Raw genomic sequence first — 21672 nt, 5'->3', positions numbered from 1 at the left:
TTGAAGCAGGGGGGAATGTGGGTCTGTTTGGGAACAGCTGTACTGACGGACATTAGCAGGTGTTATTTGACCTATGTCTGTGACTGGGGCTCCAAATTGTATGCAATTACCAGTTGTTGATTCCCTCAAACGACAAAATGAACACTTTCGTGTTAGTGTGAAATATTTGACTTTTGCTGATGTTGTAGATGCAAAAGATGCAGCTGTTTAGTCTGTCCACGCCTTTTGTCACTTGTCCCTGCATTTGCCTGCCAGTGTACTACCTGCGATTGTCATTTGCATAGCGCTTTGCTGGCACTGCGTAGTCTCACATGTCTAAACGTCATAGCATTTATATGTTTTATTAAATGCATCATCCATACTTTAAATTGTTTTTATTCTGTTAATAGACCTACCGAAGGATGTCCGGAAACTCACCTCTCTGAAAAAAGGAAAAATTGCGTAACCTGGGAATTTAATCCTTTGTCTACGACTCGGGTGGAATACCACATTGCATTTTACGTTTGAGCTCCATTCATTCGGATGTGCAATAAAATGTCGTTACCAAAAATCCACGTGAGCGAGGTACCTGAACTTGAGGGCACCGCCCTAGTGCTCCCACCAGATGACCATTTACGGAGCCTGAAGGCGCTGACCGAGAAACTAAGACTGGAGACCAGAAGGCCCTCGTATCTGGAGTGGAAGGCCAGGCTGGAGGACCCAGCATGGAAGAAGCCGGCGCCTTCCGTGGAGCCAGAGCTCAAAGACAAGCGACAAGGTAGCGAGGAGGTGGTCTGCCTAAGGAAAGCGCCGGTGGTTCACCTCAACGGAAGCTCCCCCCGGGAAAAGAGGACCATTACTTCAGGAAAAATTAATGGATTTGAAAACATTGATGAGGCCTTGAATTGGCTCAGGAAGGAACTGGTAAGTGTACTGCTCTTAAGGGAAGCTTGTCTCTTTGAACAGCAGACCTCCGAGTGATCGCCTCTGCAATATTTATAGAGTTAAAAGGGGCTTTAATAAGGTCAGCAAACATCAAAGTGCCTTGCATTAATCTTTCTCTGTGGATGTCTAGAAGAGAGAGCGAGAGCGAGAGAGCGAGAGAGCGAGAGAGCGAGAGCGTGAGAGTGAGAGTGAGAGTGAGAGTGAGAGTGAGAGTGAGAGTGAGAGTGAGATTGATCCTCCTCCACTACAAAAGCCTTTGATTGACAACATAGAAAAACACAAGTACCAGAATGTGTGGGAAGGCTAGCAGCTATGTCAAACAAAGGACAAGTGCCAATGTACCTTGTAGAGTGCTTTGAGATGCTGAAATACAATGTCCTTGTAATATAAGATTACGTTTGTTACTGGATATGTCCCATGTCTCTTTCTGCAAGTGCTGTGGGTGGCATTTTGTGCCGTACCAAAGGTTTGTTATCACACATTTTGACGCGCAGACCTCCAGAGACAAGGTTGACGCTAGGTGTGTGCATCAGATGGTTTCTGCCACCTGCGCCGGAGCGGGCGCTGAGAGTCCGCGCAGCGCTTCTGGAAACTTTTTACCAACAAGGAGTGGCTCCGAGGCCTCTTTCCAGCAGGGAACTTAGAAAGCTGTCTCCAGAACATACTACCATTAAGAAAGAGCTCGCAGGGTAAGGAAAGACTGTAGGGCCCCTTTGAAATATTCCAACGCTAAGTTCCTTCAGTGTCTATTCTGAAATGTAAAGGTAGGACAGCTCCCCCCCTTCTGTACCGTACTATCTTTTACAAACCATCCTCCGTTGAACGGCTGTCAGGAGCTTCACCAGTTTACGGAGGCTAGACGCATGAAGCCCTAAGACAGTACCACACCAGTGAGATGGAGACTTCCAAGGGCCAGACTAGGGAGAGAGCGATGTCTTCCTCCAGGGGCAAGCGTTAGTAGGCCACCTCCATGGTAGAAGCACCTTTTGCCCGACCCTATCTTCTCCACAGTGACACCCCCAGAGCCACAGCTTTGGATTACTGCATCTACGCAAGCAAAGCAAAAATGTGTGCACTTCTGCGGGAATGGAGTACATAAATACCCAACCGTAGCACATGTTATATCCTATAAACAGGCACTGAACAGTCTCGCATCTACTCTCATGACTACCTTGCTCTCACTCTCAATGTCTTTCCCGCAAATCCAATACTCTCCGCTCCCCACACCGCACACAGTTTACTCATTGTTACCTCTCCGCATTTCCACTTGTACGATTTCAGGCATCAGCCCCAACCTGGCAGCGGTGTTCAAAGCCCACGTCCTTTTTCCTACACCTCTCCTAGACTTCCTTCTGTGTCCATCAAGCTCTCTGCCTTTTCAACCACATCTTGCACTGAACTTATACTCCTATGCAAAGCTGCCAAGCCATCCTATGCCCCATGTGACCCCTTCAGTCTCTAAATACTCAAAGCCCTGAACTTTTCTTCTCATGTCTTATCTTGACTAAGATCTCTCTTTAAACATTCTAGTAACAGGCACCAGTTTCTCTCTTGTTTTAAATCCACCGTAGTCTTACCGCTACTAAGAACACTGCGGACTCTTCTGCCCTCACTGACTGCCGCCCTCTCACTCTTTTAAAAAAAATCGTGAATGACTGAAGTTTAGTCTGAAAACTAACTTCCTCACTACGGCTTGACTCCTTTCCATCTTGCCGTCATGCTTTGCACTATCCCAAACCGACCCTCTCGCATGTGTACAACTTCAAACCTGTGTCAACAATCTCATCTCCTTGGTTCTCCCACCTCCTGGTCTTTCTTGGTCTTTCTGCTGCTTGTGATGCTGTTGACTACCATCGCACTGTTCACACTATCTAATCTTGGTACCCTAGGACCGATGCTGCATTGGCTTTTGCCCCATCTCTCTTTTTCTTTGTAGTCCCTCTCATGCCCCTCACGTCTACCCAGGCGGCCTTCAGTCAAAGGCCCTTTCTGTTTAGCCCTCTACATATCACCTCTTGGCAAATAATCTTTTCCTTTAGGTTGCCTTATCAACTGTATGTTGATTACACCCAAATGGCTGAAATGCTATGTTTTCCAGCCGCAAGGTGCCAGCCCGTCTCCTGAACCCTCTCTACATATATCCATCTCTCACACCTCCGCCTGCGGTGCAAGATGTCAATGAGCAAAGAGTCATCCATTGACAACACTGCTGCGGCAGCCACATTTGAACAATTGAGCACTGCACAAATCTACATAAGTATTTCTTTCGACACAACCACCGCAATCCCCACTTTCCTCTAGGAAGCGTGACTTCTAGGGGGTCTCCCCCTGTGCGTTTTTACCCCATTTAACAAGGTTTACATAACTTTGTCACAAAATACACATTCTTTCCCAACACATTACTACTCCTGACTAGTGGCCATCACGCTGGCCGGCTGTAGCCAAGATCAGATCTCGACAACTCACTTGTCCTGGTCTTCGGTGTCCTACATTGCCCTCCCCCACTCGCCTCTCCTTGATGCGGAGGATGCCCCTCCCAGTTTGTAACCTGCTTTCATCTGTCTTTAGTCTCCAGGTCCCCTCCATGGGCCGCTCCAGATCTCAATGCTGCTCACAAATTCTCTCCCAGCTTAAATGCATTTTCCCCTCAATTCGCCTCCTTCATGATCATTCTCTGGGATCATGTTCTGCTTAGAGAATCTTTATATTAATCACACACCAACCTCGACCTCAACACAAAACTGTTGTAAACATAAATATGAGATCATCCATCGACTCCACAACCTCCACAATACATACCCACCCCGTTCTGCCACTTAACGTCTTGTTATTTTCAAGACTTTTTGTTGAAACACTTTTGCTGAGACATTAAAAATGAATAAATAACGAGGATTGGCAAAGCCAGTAGGTCTGGATTGCACTGGAGTGCTGACTAAAACAATAAAACAGCCTGCTGCAGAGAAAATGTAATTCGTTATGAGTCAGAGTACTTTTGAGAAGCAAAATAGTCCCTCATGTATTTCAGTGCAAGTGCTTCATAGGAGCTGGAATGATACACCAAATGGCCAACGGCATAAGGTGACCAGGCACTACCTCTCTAGGCGAAACCAAAGGACCTTGCATATATTTTAAAGAATTGGGAACAATAGGTTGGCAGAAAGCTACACATCAAGCTAGACCTAAAGGCAATGGACATTTCACCTTCTTGCCCTCCAGCCTCTCTGTTTGCAGGAAGTTGCGCCTCTGTCTGGCCATCCAATCAACACCTGCTTCAGACTCCTCACTCGCTTCATTGGCTGACTCCGCTTCCTCGCTCTCCCCAGTTTAGTTGCCTAACAATAGACCTTAGAACAAGTATGAGCATCATATGTTGGAATGAGTACAATATGTTGCAAGGTATAAGTAAATGATTAATGCGCTTATCTCGATCTGGAACTCTGCAGTTGTACAGTACAGGCTGGTTCCACCCTTGCCTTCTTTCTGTGGATACAGTCAACTACACTGATCGAAAAGTGATTCAGTGGAAGTACTCAAACTTACTTTTACAGTTAGGCTCTATAATTTTAATTTCCTTGTGTGTCAGGGGCTGCCTGGCACCATGTCCAGGTTCTTTCCTTACCTTATTATTTTACTTCCAACTCACCAATTGGGAACTCAGTTTTTTAGTTCTCATTATATTTATGCTTTTAAATGATCACCTTCATTGTAATAGAATTCTTTTCCCAGTGGGTGTGAGGGAGTGCACAGTCTCTACAATCTGAGTGGATGGGCAGCAATCTGTTTTTATTTGAACCCACTTGCTCTCTCTTCAAGCTTTACGCCTGAGGGTGGTAGCCTCCACCCACTCGCCTTCCTCTCTCCATGTGCAGGGCCTTCGTAAAGCAGCCACAGCCCGGGGCGCGTAGCAAACACTCACAGCAGGCGCGCTAGCATCATGCCGCTGGCAAGCTTGTCTATGCCCGTCCGTGCCCTGCGCCAGCCATGCTGCCCATCTCGCTGATTATTCTTTGGGAAGCACCTGCCAGTCCTATTAGAGGAAGTATTACTAGCTATCAATCTAGTCATTCGCACCATATCTTGCGCTCGCTACCCCTGGCTCTGAAATTCTAGATGTCCGCACACTAAGAGGAATGGCCGGACTTAGCAATATTTATAAATATTCTCTCGCAATCTCCTGCTTGGATCCCATCCTTTTTGATTTTGCCAAACTTGTTGGTCTCAGAATCACAATGTCCACCACCTACTCTCTCACCTACTCGTTCACCTACATCCTCCTGTACCAACCTCCAAGACCAATTAAAAACTTAAGCAACGCTTTCTCCAATTTAATTTCTCCTCTATTGGTAAACTCCTCTGGGAATATTCTCCTAGTAGATTTCAGTCTCTGGGGGCATTCCCACAAGTGCTCTCACCACTGTTTCTGGAATGCATGCACAACTCTTGGACCATTCCAGCTCGTACTAGGTCACACTCACAGGAAGGCCGTACCATGGCTCTTGCTGTGGCTCATCCAGATCTAGTAAGGTTGCCTCCCTCCCGCCCTCTCTCATCGTCTGACCGCCACACAGTTTGGCTTTCCTGCTCCCTCCATGATCATGTTTCATCAGCCAATCGCAAATCCCGCCACCTGTTTCTAGAGGGGCGTGGCACAAACTATCCTCCCCATTTTGACTGAGTCTGCGCCTCTCCAGTTCTTGCAGGGTGGAAAGGATTAACTCTTAAATCATCTCTAGCCTTTATGCCATTCCTCCTTTAAATACATCCACAAGCAAGTCCTGCCTACCCTCTACCCCTGGGTTTAATCAAATGTCAACAGCTGAAAACTCTTTATGTAAATGAGCAGAATTGAGTTGTCGCTCTTCTTACTCTGCTCTAACATGTTCCCTGGTTTTACGCTCCTATAAAGTTCCCTGCGAATGGCCCGAGCGCCGCATTATGTAGAGAAGATTGTTGACTCCTCCAGTCCCAAAATTGTTAATTTCCTAACTCCTCCTGTTTCCTGTAACATTTCAATTCATCCTGTGATCCTAATTCATATCAAACACTCTGGCCTCATCTTGTCAGTCCAACGTTTCCTACATTTCATCAGTTCTCCACGTTAACGGTCACTAAGACCACTCCACATATTATGACCTTTAAATCTAGACCCTCGCTCTATCCAGGCCGGACTCAAATCTCCATGAAGCGCTCGAGGTCTTGGGGCCAATTTGAATGATTTACGTAATCCCTTTATATTTCTCAAAGTATCGTCCCCCATCGCTAGAAAGAAACACCGATAGCAGCTTTATTTAAAAAAAACCTCAGCTGAGCCCGCTGTTCCCTGCCGCTATCGCCCCATTTGATTACTTCACTTGCAATCAAATTTCTTGAGAAAGAAATTAATTCCCAGCTCTCTCTTTTCTTGGAAATGTATTGAATCCCCGATCGTTTCCAATCGTACTCTCAGCTGCTACATAGCACTGAATCAGCCCTGGCCTATTTTTACAAAAAAGCACACCCTGGCCTGGCCGGCGCCGCAGACTGGGACAGGGCGCCCCATCACAGTAAAGACGCTGACTCCAGGGCAGCGACAAACGCGCTCTTGCCTCCGGGCAGCGCATTAGTGAAACGCAGGCAGGCTGCTTGAAGCTGCCAGTTCACCTCTCTCTGTGCTGGCGGCAGCCTGGTTGCATTTCATAGGGGGAAGAGATCCCCCTGCAGGCATGTGCAGTGAGTGACTGGACGAGCCAAATGGAGTATTTACAGATGACTCCTTTTCCCCCTTTAAATGGGCGCCTTCTGGGGGTGCACTGACTGTGTACCACCTCCGTGCGAGAGTCTCAGCCTTCTTGCCTCTGTGTTTGTGTCTGTGATGTGGAGTGGGCGCAGAGGCAGTGTTCCTTCCTTTTCATGGCACCTTGTCCCCATACAAATACCGTAATGCCTCCCTGAGATCTGCATCAGCGCTGCACGTGCTCCGGTGAGATCTGTAGTACGGGAGGCCCCCATAGGCGTCTACAGCCCCCTAGGAAATACCAAAGTTCCCCAGAGGCCAAGTAGCAGGACCATAAGTCAGTCGCACCCTCTGGGCACTTTTGATAGTATGGTCCCTGGTATTCATTCTAGATGATTTTCACTTTCTGATTGTTGTGGCTCAGCTGCCCTCGGTGTCCCTCCACACTTTACGCCAACGTTTTCATCAAACGAGAAAGCAAAGGCCACTCTTGCCTGGATCAGAGATTACACTGAGCATCGATCACAAGTCATTCATCTCCCCCTCTGCAGGTCTGCTTTCTCCAGTGTCACTTCTGGGCTTCAGAAGGGTCCCTCAATCAGTCCCTCCCTTTGCAGTCTTTGTCTCCCCTCTCACTCCCCATACCCACTCTTTTGGGTTTTCCTTTATGTAATATGCAGATCACACAGAGATTCTTCTACACCTGAATGCGACTTCCCCTTCCACCCTCATGACCTTTCTGAAAGGCCTCCTCACAGTAGTCTCCTAGATGAATCAAAACTCTTTAAAAATCAAGAGATAAAACTGAATCTTTGATAATTCTCAGACACCTCTCCTGTTCTCCAATTTATGGATTGTGGCCAGCTGAACTTTGTCCACCCCAACCCCAGCTTCGGAAGTCCATAATCTTGGATTTTAGTTTGACCAAGCCTGGACTCTTTCGCGCTCATCAACAAGATTTCTTCCATCTGCTTCTGTGCCTCTTATGAAGGTAGTTCCTTTGCAACCTCACCAAGCTCGCCAGCTAGTAGTTCAATTAGTTATACTCTCAAGACTAGATTACTGTAGCTCTCTCAATCTGGGTCTTCTCATTCATCTGTGCTCAAAATCATCTTCTACACAATGAATATGCAGCGGTCCATCTTATTTTTATCTTCCCAAAGCACATCTCTTCATGCACATCCAACGTACACAAATTTCCTCTCATGAAACGAGCTGCCCTCAAATCACTGGGTTTGATTCATAGTCATGGACCCTTTTATCTTAAAACTAAACTTTTTGCATTATCTTACATCCTGTTCTCTACATTCAGCTTCACTTAAGACTCCTGTGTTTGTCTGTACTTGGCTTACTCCACTAATGCTTATAGCGCAAGTACACACACGTCGAGAGATGATTAACTACAGGTGATCTTAAACAAGGAGGAGGCCTAATAGGGCTGTTTAACGGGGTCCAGCGTACATGCCTAGATACTGTAAACTAAGAAGGGTACGCAGTTCCCTAAAGGGATGGAACAATGAGAGTGGAGGCCACAGGAGGGGAGTTCTCCTAAACGAAACTAGAGTCCTCACACACCCAGCAAGCTAGGTGTCCTGCTTCATCATATGGACTCGCTCCTCGTCGGGTCGGTGGTGCAATACCCGACGGGCACACATAAAGGGGCTCTTTAGCGGAGATCTTCTGTTCCTGCCGTATGGTGCCGTGGGTGTGAGGGCCCTAGGTGTAGGTGTAGACAATCTCACGGTGCATGGGGGTAGTTTTCCTGCATGCGTCCGCAACAGGACAGGACACCATCCACTGAGGTGTCAAGAGCTGACCAAATCTTAAGAAGCAAGCGCTATCACCTAGTTAGGTTACCACTAGATCTGGCGGGACCTCGTGCTCGCACGTAAGAATAGTGGTAGGTAGGAACTCCTCCACCTGACCACCATGTGTAGATAGTTTTTATAGGTCCTGCTAAAATGCACAGTATCAATATTTGAACACACTGCGTGAAACATGTCGACCACATCCGCAGAGCATTGCTCCCCTGGACCATTGAGCCAGCGAGCAGCCGCTCTTTTGTATTTTTAATAAGGTGGATAACCATTCCATTAAACTTTTCTTTTGGATTATCCAACCTTTTTTAATATCACTCATTCACGTCTACACCTACACCTAGGGCCCTCACACCCACAACACCATATGGCAGGAACAGAAGATCTTTGCTAAAGAACCCCTTTATGGGTACCCGTCGGGTATTGCACCGCCGACCCGACGAGGAGCGAGTCCATATGATGAATCATGAAACCTAGCTTGCTGGGTGTGTGAGGACTCTAGTTTCGTGTAGGAGGACTCCCCTCCTGTGGCCTCCACTCTAGTTGTTCCATCCCTTTGGGGAACTGCGTACCCTTCTTAGTTTACCATAACTACAGGTGATCTCATATCCATGGCTTAACACAGTGGTTCCCAAACTTTTGACTCCTGAGGACCCCCATTGAGTCACCACTGGAAGCCGGGGACCCCCAAGCAATTTGTAGGATTGACATTTCAAACATTAAAACAGTAATTCGAAAAAAATAAACACGTGTGCACACAAAACAAATACTCGAATTACTAGGGATTTTAGGGGCATATTTACATGTCCCTATCGCCATGGGAACGTCATTTTTTGCGATGTTCCTGTGGCAATAAGGGTTTCGCCTTATTTACAAGGCAGCGTTAAGCCACTTATTGTGGCTTAACGCTGCCTTGTAAATAAGGCCCCCTTTCACGCAATGCTTAGCGTGAAAAAGGTGGGCAGTGGGAGTTGCAGTGGGCGTTTCACTCCAACACCCATTGATTTTGACGCTGCCCTCTATTTACAAGGTCAGCTTAAATTGGAGACAGCACCAAAATTAAGACCATGAAAAACCTGGTCTGAACTTGGCGAAATGAGCAGAAATGCCTTATTTCGCCTCATTTTTGCTTTTTTCCAATGGAAAAAACAAAACACCTTTGATAGTTTATGGTCAGGAAGGTGGCCCTTCCTGCACATAAACAATCTTTAATAAAAATGACATTTTGTAATTTTCATGTGTGCTGCATTAGGCAGCCCACATAGAAGTGACAAAACGGCATTACAAAATTTTTCATGTGCAGGAAGTGGGAACATAGCAGCATCAGGATAATGATAGACTGGGAATAAACATATGTTGCTAACTTTTACCATGCAGTTTGCAAGCAGTTCTTTGATGACAGCTTATAGGACATTGCTAGATTACGATTGTCCCTTATGAATTGCACAGTGACAAAAGAATCTCTTTGACAAAAATCAGTAACCCACTGACCTATGCACAAAAAATACTGTTTTTTAAAATGCATTGTACACGTTCTTTGCAGTAGGCATATTAACCCTCTGTGTCACATTAGATAAGTCAAAGCTGCCACTGGACAAAACTCTCATCTCTCTCCAGCAGGTACATTAATCACTGGCATTTCCTTGACACTTTCATAGTTGCTCGAAAACTGCTAATTTTACAAGGAACTTTGCAGTGCTTTTAAAACTGCTGCCTGCGGACCCCCTGGGAATGTGCCACGGACCCCTGGGGGTCCTCGGACCCCAGTTTGGGAAACACTGGCTTAACATATAAACTGACAACATAGGAGATTTCTGTACTCTACCTACTTAACTACACAATGGTGCATTATTGTTTGCATCGAGTGGACCAACTTGTTGAATAAAACCGTAATAGACAATATGCCCTGAGGAAGTTTGTTGAGAACTAAACATGTTGGCTGCTTTTAAAAAAAAAAGAGATTCACAATAAAAATAAATAAAGAAGCTTGTAAAAACTCTAAGGACTACTGTATGTATGTTTACTATGACACATTTGGTACCCCCTCCCTTGGAATCCTTCGCTTATAGCTTCAGAAAACCCTGCGGGGGGTCAGTTCATGCTCTACAAATCTTCTCATTATCAGTGAGAAGTTTACCTGTTCGCTGGTAAATTGATAGAATCCACCAGCCAGTGGTGTAGCTAGACCTTTTACCGCTCGGCAGCGGCAACCGCCAGTAAGAGCGGGGGGAGGCTGGCAGTTTCCGCTTTCACCACCCCACGATGGCCGCAGGTAAGAGCGGGGGGAGCTGGTTTTTCATGCTTTCGCCACCCCACTTTCGTGTCCCGCGCTAAAAGACACGCGGACACGAGCTGGGGGTATGCACGTCTTCACTTTATTTATTTGAATCCCCGACTGGCGCTCCCTCGCGCCGCCCCTCCCTTCTGCTTCCTGCCATGCCTGATTCGAAAGTTACAGAAAGTTACAGACGGAGTCAGGCATGGTGACACGACATCTCCCCCCCCTTTTTGATTTGTCAACTGTCCCAGCTGGCTGGCGAGAGGGACGCCTCTCTACGACTTCATTCATGTTGGTTGCGCGAGGATGTTCTTCAGAATCATCCACTCCTGGGCTCGATGTGTCCGTGTCCCAACCTGTTTCGTTTTCTCAACTGTAGGCCGCTGGGTTGCACTTCTTGAAGTGCGACACATTTCTTGTGGTCCTCTTGGTTGCAGAGGCAGCTGTGATCATAGTCTCCCTTTTCTTTACCACTTGGAGCGGGTGGGCATAATAGCGGCTGACCGCTTTGGTTTTCCGGTCTTGCCTCACCAGTACCCAGTCTCCTTCTCGGATGTCAGACACCTTGGCGTGTCGACGATCATCAGCATATTCCTTCATGTTTGCTTTCTTGTCCTTGTCGATGTTCACTAGTGTCTCGTGGTTCGAGGTCAGGAGTCTGGATTATGTGACTGCATCCGAAGTCGGTATCCTGGTGCGCGGGGTTCTCCCGAGCATCAGGGTGGCCGGACATCTGTTGGTGGTGCTGTGTGGCCCTGTATGCTCGCAACACTTCATTGAGTGCTGGTTGGATGTCACGTTGAGACAGCTCAGCTTGTTGTATCGTTTTCTTCAGAGTGGTCCTGAAACGTTCAACCATCCCATTGGCATGGGGCCACAAGGGAGTGATTTTCCGGTGTTTGAAATTCAGGTGATTTGCGAACTCTGTCAATTCATGTCCATTGAAAGGTGATCCGTTGTCTGTCTTCACCAGCTTAGGTATTCCCCATGCTGCAAACACTTAATCAGGAATGGGTATGACGGACGCTTTTATAGCTGAGATTTGATGTGCAATGGGGAATCAGGAGTATTCGTCCATGATGACAATGACATATTTTACGGACTTCCTCGGGCCGAAGAAGTCGACCGCTACTTGTTGCCACACTCTGTCTGGGAGGTCCGACATCTGCAATGGGGTGGGTGGTTCTTCTTGCCCTACCAGTTGGCATTGTGGGCAGTCTTGAAGTGTGGCTTCCACCATCTGGTAAAGGGACGGAAACCAGACCCTCTCTCGCAGTGCTTTCTTCGTAGCCACTACGCCTCTGTCGCCTCCGCACGCTAAATTGATGGTCCCTTGTCTTAGTTGGTGAGGGATGACCATTCTTCTGTCTCTCAACAGCAACCTTCTGTACTGATCGTAAGATCATCTTTGACGTGTCTGAAAGATGAGTTCTTGCATATTGATGGCGATATTAGTTTGCGGGTTCTCCAGGTGTCTCCAGGAGTCTGTGCGGATGCGTTGCATGACGTCTTGAAATGTGGCATCTTTGGCAGTGGCCTCTATAATGGCTTCTAGTGGGACAGTAGGTGGGCTTGCTTGGTCAATGACAAAGTGAAGGTACTCTTCGGCTAGCGAGTCACGTGTCTGTGTCCGCACTTATGAATGACATGATATGTAGTCCGCTGGATTCTCCGCCTTCCTCAGTTTGTGAATGATGGTGTACGTGTAGTCTTGCAAGCGGATCCCCCACATCTCAATCCTTGGAGGCATCTTCGCTCGTGGGTTGCCAAAGATGGTAATTAAGGCCTGATGGTCGGTGATGAGTGTGAAGTGTTTCCCATATCCGAATAGATGGAAATGCTCGCATGCCCACACAACCGCCAGACTTTCCTTCTCAGGTTGCGAGTATGCTTTCTCCATGTTGGTGAGGCTGCGGCTGGCGTAAGCCACAATGTGATGCTGATCTCTCTCGTCATCATACTGGGCTAGAATAGCGTCAAGTCCGACAGGGCTTGCATCGACTGTAATCTTAGTCTTTCTTCTAGGGTTGGAGTATGCCATATGGGCGGCAGAGCTCACGGCCCTTTTGATCTTGGTGAAAGCACACTCACATGCATTGGACCAGTGAAATGTTTGGCCTTGTCTCGTGAGTTCTCGCAGCGGGTAGCTGATGGTCGCCTAGACCTTGATATATCTGGCACAGTAGCTGGCCATGCCCAGGAAGGATCGAATGTCGCTGACATCGTGAGGTTGTGGAGTGTCGGCCAGTGCTGAGACCTTTTCAGGATCCAGTCTCATGCCGTCTTCAGAGAAGATGTGACCATAGAATTTGAGAGTTGACTTATGGAATTTACACTTGTCTCGATTGAGTGTGAGGTTGGCGTTGAGAAGGGCATGACACACGCAATCTAGGGCTTTGTCATGGTCTTCGCGTGTTGCACCAAAGACGAGGATGTAGTTGAATGAGTTTGGGACGTGATGGATCACTCGCCGAACTGCCTCTTGAAAGATCTCTGCCGCTGAGGAGATACCAAAATTGAGGCGCTTGTACCTGAAAAGTCCTTGATGTGTAGTAAACGTGGTGAAGTACCTGGATTTTTCATGGAGTTCGAGCTGGTGATATCCTTTATTGCGATCTAATTTTGAGAAAACTCGCTCCGTTCAGACGAGTGATCATGTCGCTGATGTGAGGTCCAGGGTGGCCTCTCTCGTTCAATGGCTGTGTTTGGGGCACGTATGTCCACGCACAGGCGCACTTTGTTCTTGTGTCCCCGTTTAGGCATGACCACTACTGGTGACACCCATGGAGTAGGTCCGGTTGACCTTTCTATGATGTCCGCTCTCAGCAGGTCTTGGAGCTCATCATCAACTGCTTGTTGGAGATGAAATGCTACTTTCCTATGATGCTGAGCCACAGGCGTTACTTGTTCATGTATGTGTAGTTTGACCTTGACATTGGCTAAGTTTCCTAGGCCTGAGAATAGTTTTGGGAATTTGTTTATTATGTCGGGTGAGTCGTCAACTTTGAATAGAATCTCTACTAGCTTCAGTCGTTCTGCTGTAGGTAAACTGTGAAGGCAGTCAGCCTCTTCAGGACCTTTTATTACGTGAACGTGAGCTTGAATTGTTCTGTCTTTGTAGGTCAATGTCGTAGGAAATCGTCCTAAGCACGGCAGTGGGTCTTTGGACATCCACGTGTAGACGCGCACTGCGGCTGGTTCTAGTTTCGGCTTCGGGCACATCTCTCATATTCCGTCGTGCAGATGTAATTGAGCGATGCTCCCGTGTCTAGAACAACTTTGGCAGAGTGATTTCCCATCTGAATTCTTTAAGCGGTCCGGGTCTGCCACCATGCACACATATTCGTCGCTGTCTTGCGATATGGGAGTGAGGGCAGACGATTCTCTTGACGTTGATCGTTGGGATCGATATGACGTTTGTGACTGACTGCTGGATCTGGACGAGCTCGTTGAGCGGTCTCTCCTTCCTTGCACCGCCCTCACGTGGTGGCGTGATCCAGTACTTCGCTTGGCCCCACTTCTTTACGACGAGTTTGGCACATTGCTTCGAAATTATTTTCCCTTCCGCATCGGTGACATTGTTGTCCCATAGCCGGGCAGGTGCCTGTGTGAGGGTAGTCCAGGCCACAACGACAACATTGTGGTGGTTGCTTCTGGGCTTTGCCGCTTCTGGTCCCACCACGGGACGAGCTTGTGGACTTTCCAGGTATCCGATGATCCGGCCGACGTCTCGCTTCTGTCTGAGATTGTATTCAGAACACTTGTGCTCGTTTCTCTGTTTTGCCGGCTTCCATTTTTTTGTGTGCTCTTCTGCCTGATCATTTTTTCGTGTGAGTTCCTCGATGTCGTCAAGCGAGTAGTGTTTCTTTAATAATTGACGTCGTAGTGACTCTGATTGGCACCCTTCAATGATGTGTAGACGAAGCGCATCTTCTGTGTTGAAATTATCAAATTCGCAGTATCGTGACAGGCGTTTTAGTCGAGAGATGAAGTCGCTCATGAACTCATCCCGTTCTTGGGACGCGAGGGTGAATGTGTAACATTCCAGTCTAAGTTGCGCTTGTGAAGGAACTTTCTGTTTAAGGCTTCTCTCACATCTGCTTACGACGCAGCATTTTCTGGAGGCAATTCTTTGATGATCTGTCCGATGTCTTTGCCCACCAAGTTCCTCAATGCTATGAGTTGATGGTCGGGGTCATTGACTCGTGAGCCCTTCATGAAATCTTCGAAGTCTTCTATCCAGCTCTTCCACTTGAGACCCATGCTGTTCCCAGACGTCCGTATCAGAAGTTCAGGGGGACGCAAGAACGATACCCCCATTAAGATGGGTCCTTGCGGCATGGTTGAGTTGTTGTCTTCACTGCCTTCTCTGATGCTCACAGTGGCATGTAGGAGGCTTCGAAATTTATTTTTTTGCAGGCCAAGGGGTATTTTCTATTTTCACCTGACTTTAAAATGGCCGCCGTGCTGGTGGCAGTATTCTCCTATGAGTGTGCCTGACCTCAAAATGGCCGCCGAATGCGACCTCTTATGCCTATTTATTAGTGTGGAAATCGATGTCCTTACCTCAGTTTGTGCACAGTCTAGTGTGGTTGGGGCTCCAGAGGTTCATTCTGCTGGGAGCTCTTGTCACTGGCCGGAATGCGGGCTGAATTGCTTTGTGCGCTCGCTCTAACGAGGTGCTTTCTTTTTCAAAAGCTGCAACTAACTCGCGAGCGGCGCTTCTTTCCTGTGTGATGATACCGAGGGTGTTTTTGGATCCCACCTGCGTCGCCAGGTTTCGTGTCCCGCGCTAAAAGACACGCGGACACGAGCTGGGGGTATGCACGTCTTCACTTTGTTTATTTGAATCCCTGACTGGCGCTCCCTCGCGCCGCCCCTCCCTTCTGCTTCCTGCCATGCCTGATCCGGAAGTTACAGACGGAGTCAGGCATGGCGACACAACACCCACGATGACCGCAGGTAAGAGCGTGGGGGAGGCCGCCACCTCAAACTCATGCCGCCTGGGGTGGATCGCTCTGTTCTCTTGCTATGCCACTGCACCAGCTTCTTTCACACATCCTTCTGGACAGCTGCCTGATGTGATTGTCTATCAGTATTTCACCAGGTTAGACCAAAGTAAAAGGTTCTGAAAGGACATGCCATGCACTGGGGCTACCCCAGGCTCCCTAGTTCCAAGTGCAGTTAATGTTACTAAATGTTCCCACGCAGCAGAAAGAGAGCCTCAATAGCGACAGTATGCAATGCATTTACTAAACATGCATGGAATGGCAACTGGTCCAGTAATACTAATACAAATAGTAGGTAGGTAGGACGAGCAGTGTGCGACCAATTGGATTTGTGGTCCATTAATACTGTTAGACAAATGACCATAACATAGACAGCCTTTAAAAGGCACTGGCTGCTTACTGTCACTTGCCAGGGATTGGTCACTTTTCTGGATAAGTTTGTCCCCATGCCCCGTCAATCACATTATTACCACCAAGAGGGACGGTTCTTTCTATGTGAGTATTAGCTAGTTAACAACTCTTGTCCTAGCTACAATGGTATTTTGTGTGCGTAAGGGCTAGCATTGAGCTGCTGCTAGTTGACTGCCCTGGCAAACAGGACTGCTCAATCCTGCATCTGACCACCACTTTTCCCCCCTCTCATACAGTTCCTTCTCTCTCCACTGGGCACAAACATTTCTGATTCCAAAAACCTTTTCACTGTCTTATGTAAAGAAAGAGGCATTTCCTAGCCTTCTCTGCCCCACAAACCTTTCCACTTATGATTTTGGCAGAAAATGACATTTCAGGAGAAAACACAAACCTTTTATCGTAGTCGAGCAGTCATGTGGCGACGAAGAGGACAGCATTATAACAGTATCTTGCCATTAATTTACTGCAGACATTAGACTTGTATTATCCTATTAGCATCATGTTTCCTGATTTCTTGCAAAAAGAAACCGACGGCGTAGCAGGCATGATGGAGTTAAAAAGGTTTGCTGTCTTCAGCTTACTATCCTTCCAAAGTTGATAAATTGAGTACCATTAAATTGTGTCATAGTTAATCGTGGGGCTACGTGGATAATCGCGTAGTGTGGCCAAATCTACGCACACTTGCGCGCTCCGCGTAGCCCCACTACGCGCCGCCCGCCTCCCACCCGCCCTCATTTTAAAATAAGTTAAAAGTATTTTAAAAGTAAGTAAAATGCCTTACCTGCGGTGCGGCGTCCCGGGGCTTCCTCTTCCTGGTTGACGACAACTTCTTCTCACAAATGCGCATGAGCGGACGCCCGCGCATGTGCATTTCTTGCGAAAAATGCATGGGCGTCTGTGCATTTGTGAGAAGAAGTTGGCGTCAACCAGGAAGAGGGAGCCCCGGGACGCCGCACCGCAGGTAAGGCATTTTCTCTTACTTTTAAATTCTTTAAATTATTTTAAAATGATGGCGGGCGGGAAGCGGGCAGCTCTGCTTCGCCGTGGCGTGTGCGTAGCGCTGCCTGCTACGCCTACTTCGTAAACTGCGAAGCAGGCAGCGCTATGTACACTCCGTGGGCGGAGCGGAGCACTACGCCCGGGCTTAGTAATAGTAGGTAGGTTGGTAGGTAAAGCACCTAGTTGTTTACAGTGCTTAGAAACCTCACTAGTTAATAGCTAGCACCATAAACAGCAAACCATTATTTTTTAAATACCGATGTACACACTACTGTATCACCTCGATGTCTGTCTCTACCCACGTGCTACAGCAATACACTTCCACTATCCTCGCCCCCCAATCTATGCCATGCTAAAACAGGGTTCCTTTACCCTGCATATAATCTCCTATTGCTATGATCAGGACGTTACTGCTTCCTTTGAGCGCAGCCTTAAGTTCTTGATATTTCCTTATGTATGCGACCAGCCATTACTTTACACTTCCAACCCCTGAGCAGATCAGCTGTCCTCCTTGAAGTGGTAGCCTAGGAACAACCTAGTAGCAGACAGACTGCTAGTGCTTATCAAATGTACACAATATGGCACTACCTCACATGTAAATGTTGTGTATTTCTTTAGTTTTGCATCCTCGGATTGCATGCTATCTCAAAATGGCTCCATCATGAAAAACTGACCTTGACTAAAAACATCAGATTGTTGACTTTTTTTCTTTAAAAGGGCTCTCTTCTTCTCCCAGTCACGGCTACTGCCTCTATGGGGTGGGGGGCGGCAGAGCAGCAGGAGCATCGGATGGGGAGTGGGTGTGGGTTGAGGGGGTTGAATAAAAAAAAAAAAAAAAGTACCTGTTCCTGCGGCCGCCTCGCGCTTTGGTGCTCCACCGTTCTGCTGCTCCTAGCAGTCCCTGGGGCAACAGACTCCCCATCCGATCCAAGAGAAGGCCCTGGACTGGACCTCCTCCTTCCTCTCCGGCAGAACACAGAGCGTCCGCCCCCCCCTCCCCCCCCCCCCCCCCCCCCCCTTCCGCTCCGAAGCCACCAAGATCATCTGCGGCATACCCCAGGGCTCATCCCTCAGCCCAACGCTATTCAACATCTACATGGCACCGCTCTCCCACGTCGCCCGACTGCATGACCTCAACTTCATCTCCTACGCCGATGACACCCAGCTGATCCTCTCCCTCACCAGAGACCCCCTGACTGCCAAAACCAACCTCCACGAAAGAATGAAGGCCGTCGCCGAATGGATTAGAAACAGCCGACTGAAGCTGAACTCGGACAAGACGGAGGACCTCATCCTTGGATCCACGCCCTCGGCCTGGGATGACTCCTGGTGGCCGACCGCACTAGGAACTGCTCCAACACCCACCAACCACGCACGCAACCTAGGAGTCATCCTCTACTCGACCCTCTCCATGACGAAGCAGGTCAACGCCGTCTCTTCCTCCTGCTTCAACACCCTCAGCATGCTCTGCCGGATCTACACGTGGATCCCCACCGAAACAAGGACAGTCACCCAGGCCCTCGTCAGCAGTATACTGGACTACGGAAACTCCCTCTACGCAGGAGCCTCGGCCAAACTCCTGAAACGGCTCCAACACATCCAGAACGCCTCCGCACGTCTGATCCCCGACATCCCTCGCCGCAGCCACATCACACCCCACCTGAGAGACCTGCACTGGCTCCCCGTCAACAAGAGGATAACCTTCAAGCTCTTCACCCACGCACACAAGGCACTCCACAACACCGGGCCAGCGTACCTCAGCAACCGACTCTGCTTCCACACCCCCACCCGCCAGCTCCGCCGACCACGCCCTCGCCACTGTCCCCCGTATCCGAAGAGTGACCGCCGGCGGCAGATCATTCTCCCACCTCGCCGCCAAGACATGGAACACCCTCCCCATCCGCCTACGGCAGACACAAGACCTACTGACCTTCAGAAGACTCCTCAAGACCTGGCTTTTCGAACAATAGCAGCACTCCACACACTCCCCTCCTTAGCCCCTTGAGACCCTCACGGGTTAGTAGTGTGCTTTACAAATGATTGATTGAAGGCGCTGATCTCCTTCTATGAGAGCAGCGTGGGGATTGGCCTGAGTTTCGCACAGGGAGTCTGTGCCTTTCTCTAATGGTTAGAGAAACCTAGGACGGCCGGCCAAACAGACATGCGCACTTAAAAGTGCACAACATTCCCCCTCCCCCTCCCATGACTCAGCCCCGCCCCTCTCTACACGCTCAGAGCTAGCAGCTGAAAACTGAAATGATAGTAAAATATAATTTTCTTTTTCAGCTGCTATCTCTGAGTCAGTAGGGTGACTGCTTTTGATTCCCAGCAGCATCCTGCAGGCAGGGAGGGGGCTTTTTTTTAACCTCCAGTTGGGCCAAGTTAAGGGGCCATCAGGCCTCCTTTTGTTTGAATAACCTGACTGGAGGGGGCCAGGAACGTCGCATATAAATGTAAATGCCACGGAGGGGAAACAAAGGCACACAGCTTGTTATTTCTTCAGAGGTACTTAAGAGAGGCAAGTTTTTGCCTTTGTTCAGTCCCTGTGTATAACAGATGCATGCACTGTAAGAATGTCAGGTGTGTTGGTCTGTCCCAGTATTTACATAAATAACCATTTCAATAGCACTATTTTCTTTCTTTCTAGCGCAATGCAACCCAATGTAGGGTGTCAGAGTTCTTTAGGTAACATACACATTATACATGTACAATAGACCATGTATAAATCCATGTACGAGTTACATGAGACAGTGAGGTTTACAAGGTGTAAGAGTCACATGTCCTTACCTCACTGTGGTCTTTTAGAAGGATTACAGTTTATGAACTGCAGGTAACAAAAGGTTTTTTGTGTTAAAAGCAGTAACCCACTTTACTATCTACATAAAATAAAAATCTGTCCTCTGCGTGTTAGATGATGTGCTTTGCAGGAGACATATTTACCTTCCCTACTACTCTGATTCAAATCTGGGACTTTACAAAACACAGATCTCTACAGAAGTGCATTATCCACCAGAGTTATCTCCCATTTATTACTATTCCCTGAGATTTACTGGGCACCTTCACAGCAGATGCCTTAACCCAATCAAATATTTTAAAATTTAGACTTTGCAACCAATTAAGCATAACAGATCTACTAGCATGCTTCTCCTTGCTGCCAATTTCTTTGTGGCAGGATTAAAAAAAATTAATGTTTAAGGTGAGGCCCAGATTTTGCGTCGAGATTGCACCACTTTTTGGCAAAACCCAACACCAAATCTCATTTGTTAAGTCTCATAATGTGCTTAAATGTACTCATGATATACCTGATAAACATGTGTGAGGTCTTAATATCTGATGTCACTTCTTGTGATGTCACTTCTTGTGATGTCACTTCTTGTGATGTCACTTCCTGTGAGGTCACTTGCTGTGATGTCACGTGCCATGTCACGCGTCGTGACATCATGCACTGTGAAGGCATGCATCATGATTTCGCTTGCATACTGCCTAACCTGGTTAGTACCCCACTTCTTTTTTTAGGACTTGTGCCCTGGGTTGAATGTTGGCGTTGCGAAATATCAACTCTGCCTAATCTTCATTCCATCGCATGCATCTTTCTTCCTTCACCCTACACTGCCTGTCTCTTTATCTCACTCTTTCTAGTTCTTTTTTATCCCTGCTCCTTCTCGTTGTCACAATTTTACTCTTTTTTTCCCTCCTTTTCTACCTTTTGCGCTCTTTTGTGAGTCAGAATGTGATGAAATAAAAGTCCAGGATCCGAAAAAAGGCGTACTGGTGTCCAAAACTTGTTGCCACCTGCACAAATTAAGCACAATGTTTTTTGTCCGAAGATGGTCTTTTCATTGCCTCAACAGAAGCCTTTATTGGTTGAAATCGTTGACCTGTGGCCTCAGCTCACATTGTTTGTGCTGGAATGGTTGCCATTAACCGGTTCCTTCTCTTGCAAGGTTTGGCTGGCTCTTTTGTATCTGGGTAGCCCTGAATGGGAACAGGACCCCGTTGAGGAGAGATTGGCTCCTGGCAACCAGGGGCGGCCATTGTTGTTTCCCCGCCTCGCGCCTGCTGCCTCAGCAACGAGCCAGGGTGACTGCGACGAGCTGTTAGGCCCCGCCCCCACCGCCTATTCAGCAAGGGCCAGTGGGCACCATAACATCTTCAGCAGCGACGCCTGGCATCCATGGCACATTCACCCATTGTGGCGCATTTCTATACACTGTAAAGTGGTTTTGATTTGAAGCCAAGATCAGCTTTGAGAGGCAAACTAGAGCCCTTTTCATCCAAATGTAAAGGCTGAATACGCGCTGTCTGTGAGGGGGGTACATTTGATAAACCCAAAACTGAAAGAATGCTGATGCAAAAACGCAAACATTTAAAAGGAGGCTGCGAAAATGGCTGTAGTAACCGAGGGAAGCTGTAAGGCAAACCCCCATGCCCTTCAAACCACCTGCTCACAGGCTTCACTCACTTTCACCTCATACTGACTGTTTCTCACTCGCCGTCCGGCTTTACTCGAGCATCCCTGTC

General features: G+C 47.9%; 2 protein-coding genes across 6 annotated transcripts in view; one reads left to right on the top strand and one right to left on the bottom strand.

Moving 5' to 3' along the window:
* The window catches only part of FAM167A (family with sequence similarity 167 member A), a 141646-nt gene that overhangs the window by 78878 nt on the left and 41096 nt on the right, over positions 1-21672 (top strand). For all 4 annotated transcript variants that reach the window (XM_085610431.1, XM_085610434.1, XM_085610429.1 and 1 more), the window contains one exon: positions 390-903. In XM_085610431.1, the coding sequence (XP_085466557.1) occupies positions 523-903 (381 nt within the window). In that variant the 5' untranslated portion in view covers positions 390-522. The remainder of the gene's footprint in view (positions 1-389; positions 904-21672) is intronic.
* BLK (BLK proto-oncogene, Src family tyrosine kinase) overlaps positions 1-21672 on the bottom strand; it is a 608293-nt gene that overhangs the window by 545684 nt on the left and 40937 nt on the right. The window lies entirely within an intron of this gene.

This window comes from Triturus cristatus, chromosome 6, assembly GCF_964204655.1.
Source record: "Triturus cristatus chromosome 6, aTriCri1.1, whole genome shotgun sequence".
NCBI lineage: Eukaryota > Metazoa > Chordata > Amphibia > Caudata > Salamandridae > Triturus > Triturus cristatus.
Note: the sequence above shows the minus strand (reverse complement) of the source record. Positions and strands in the feature narration are given on the sequence as shown.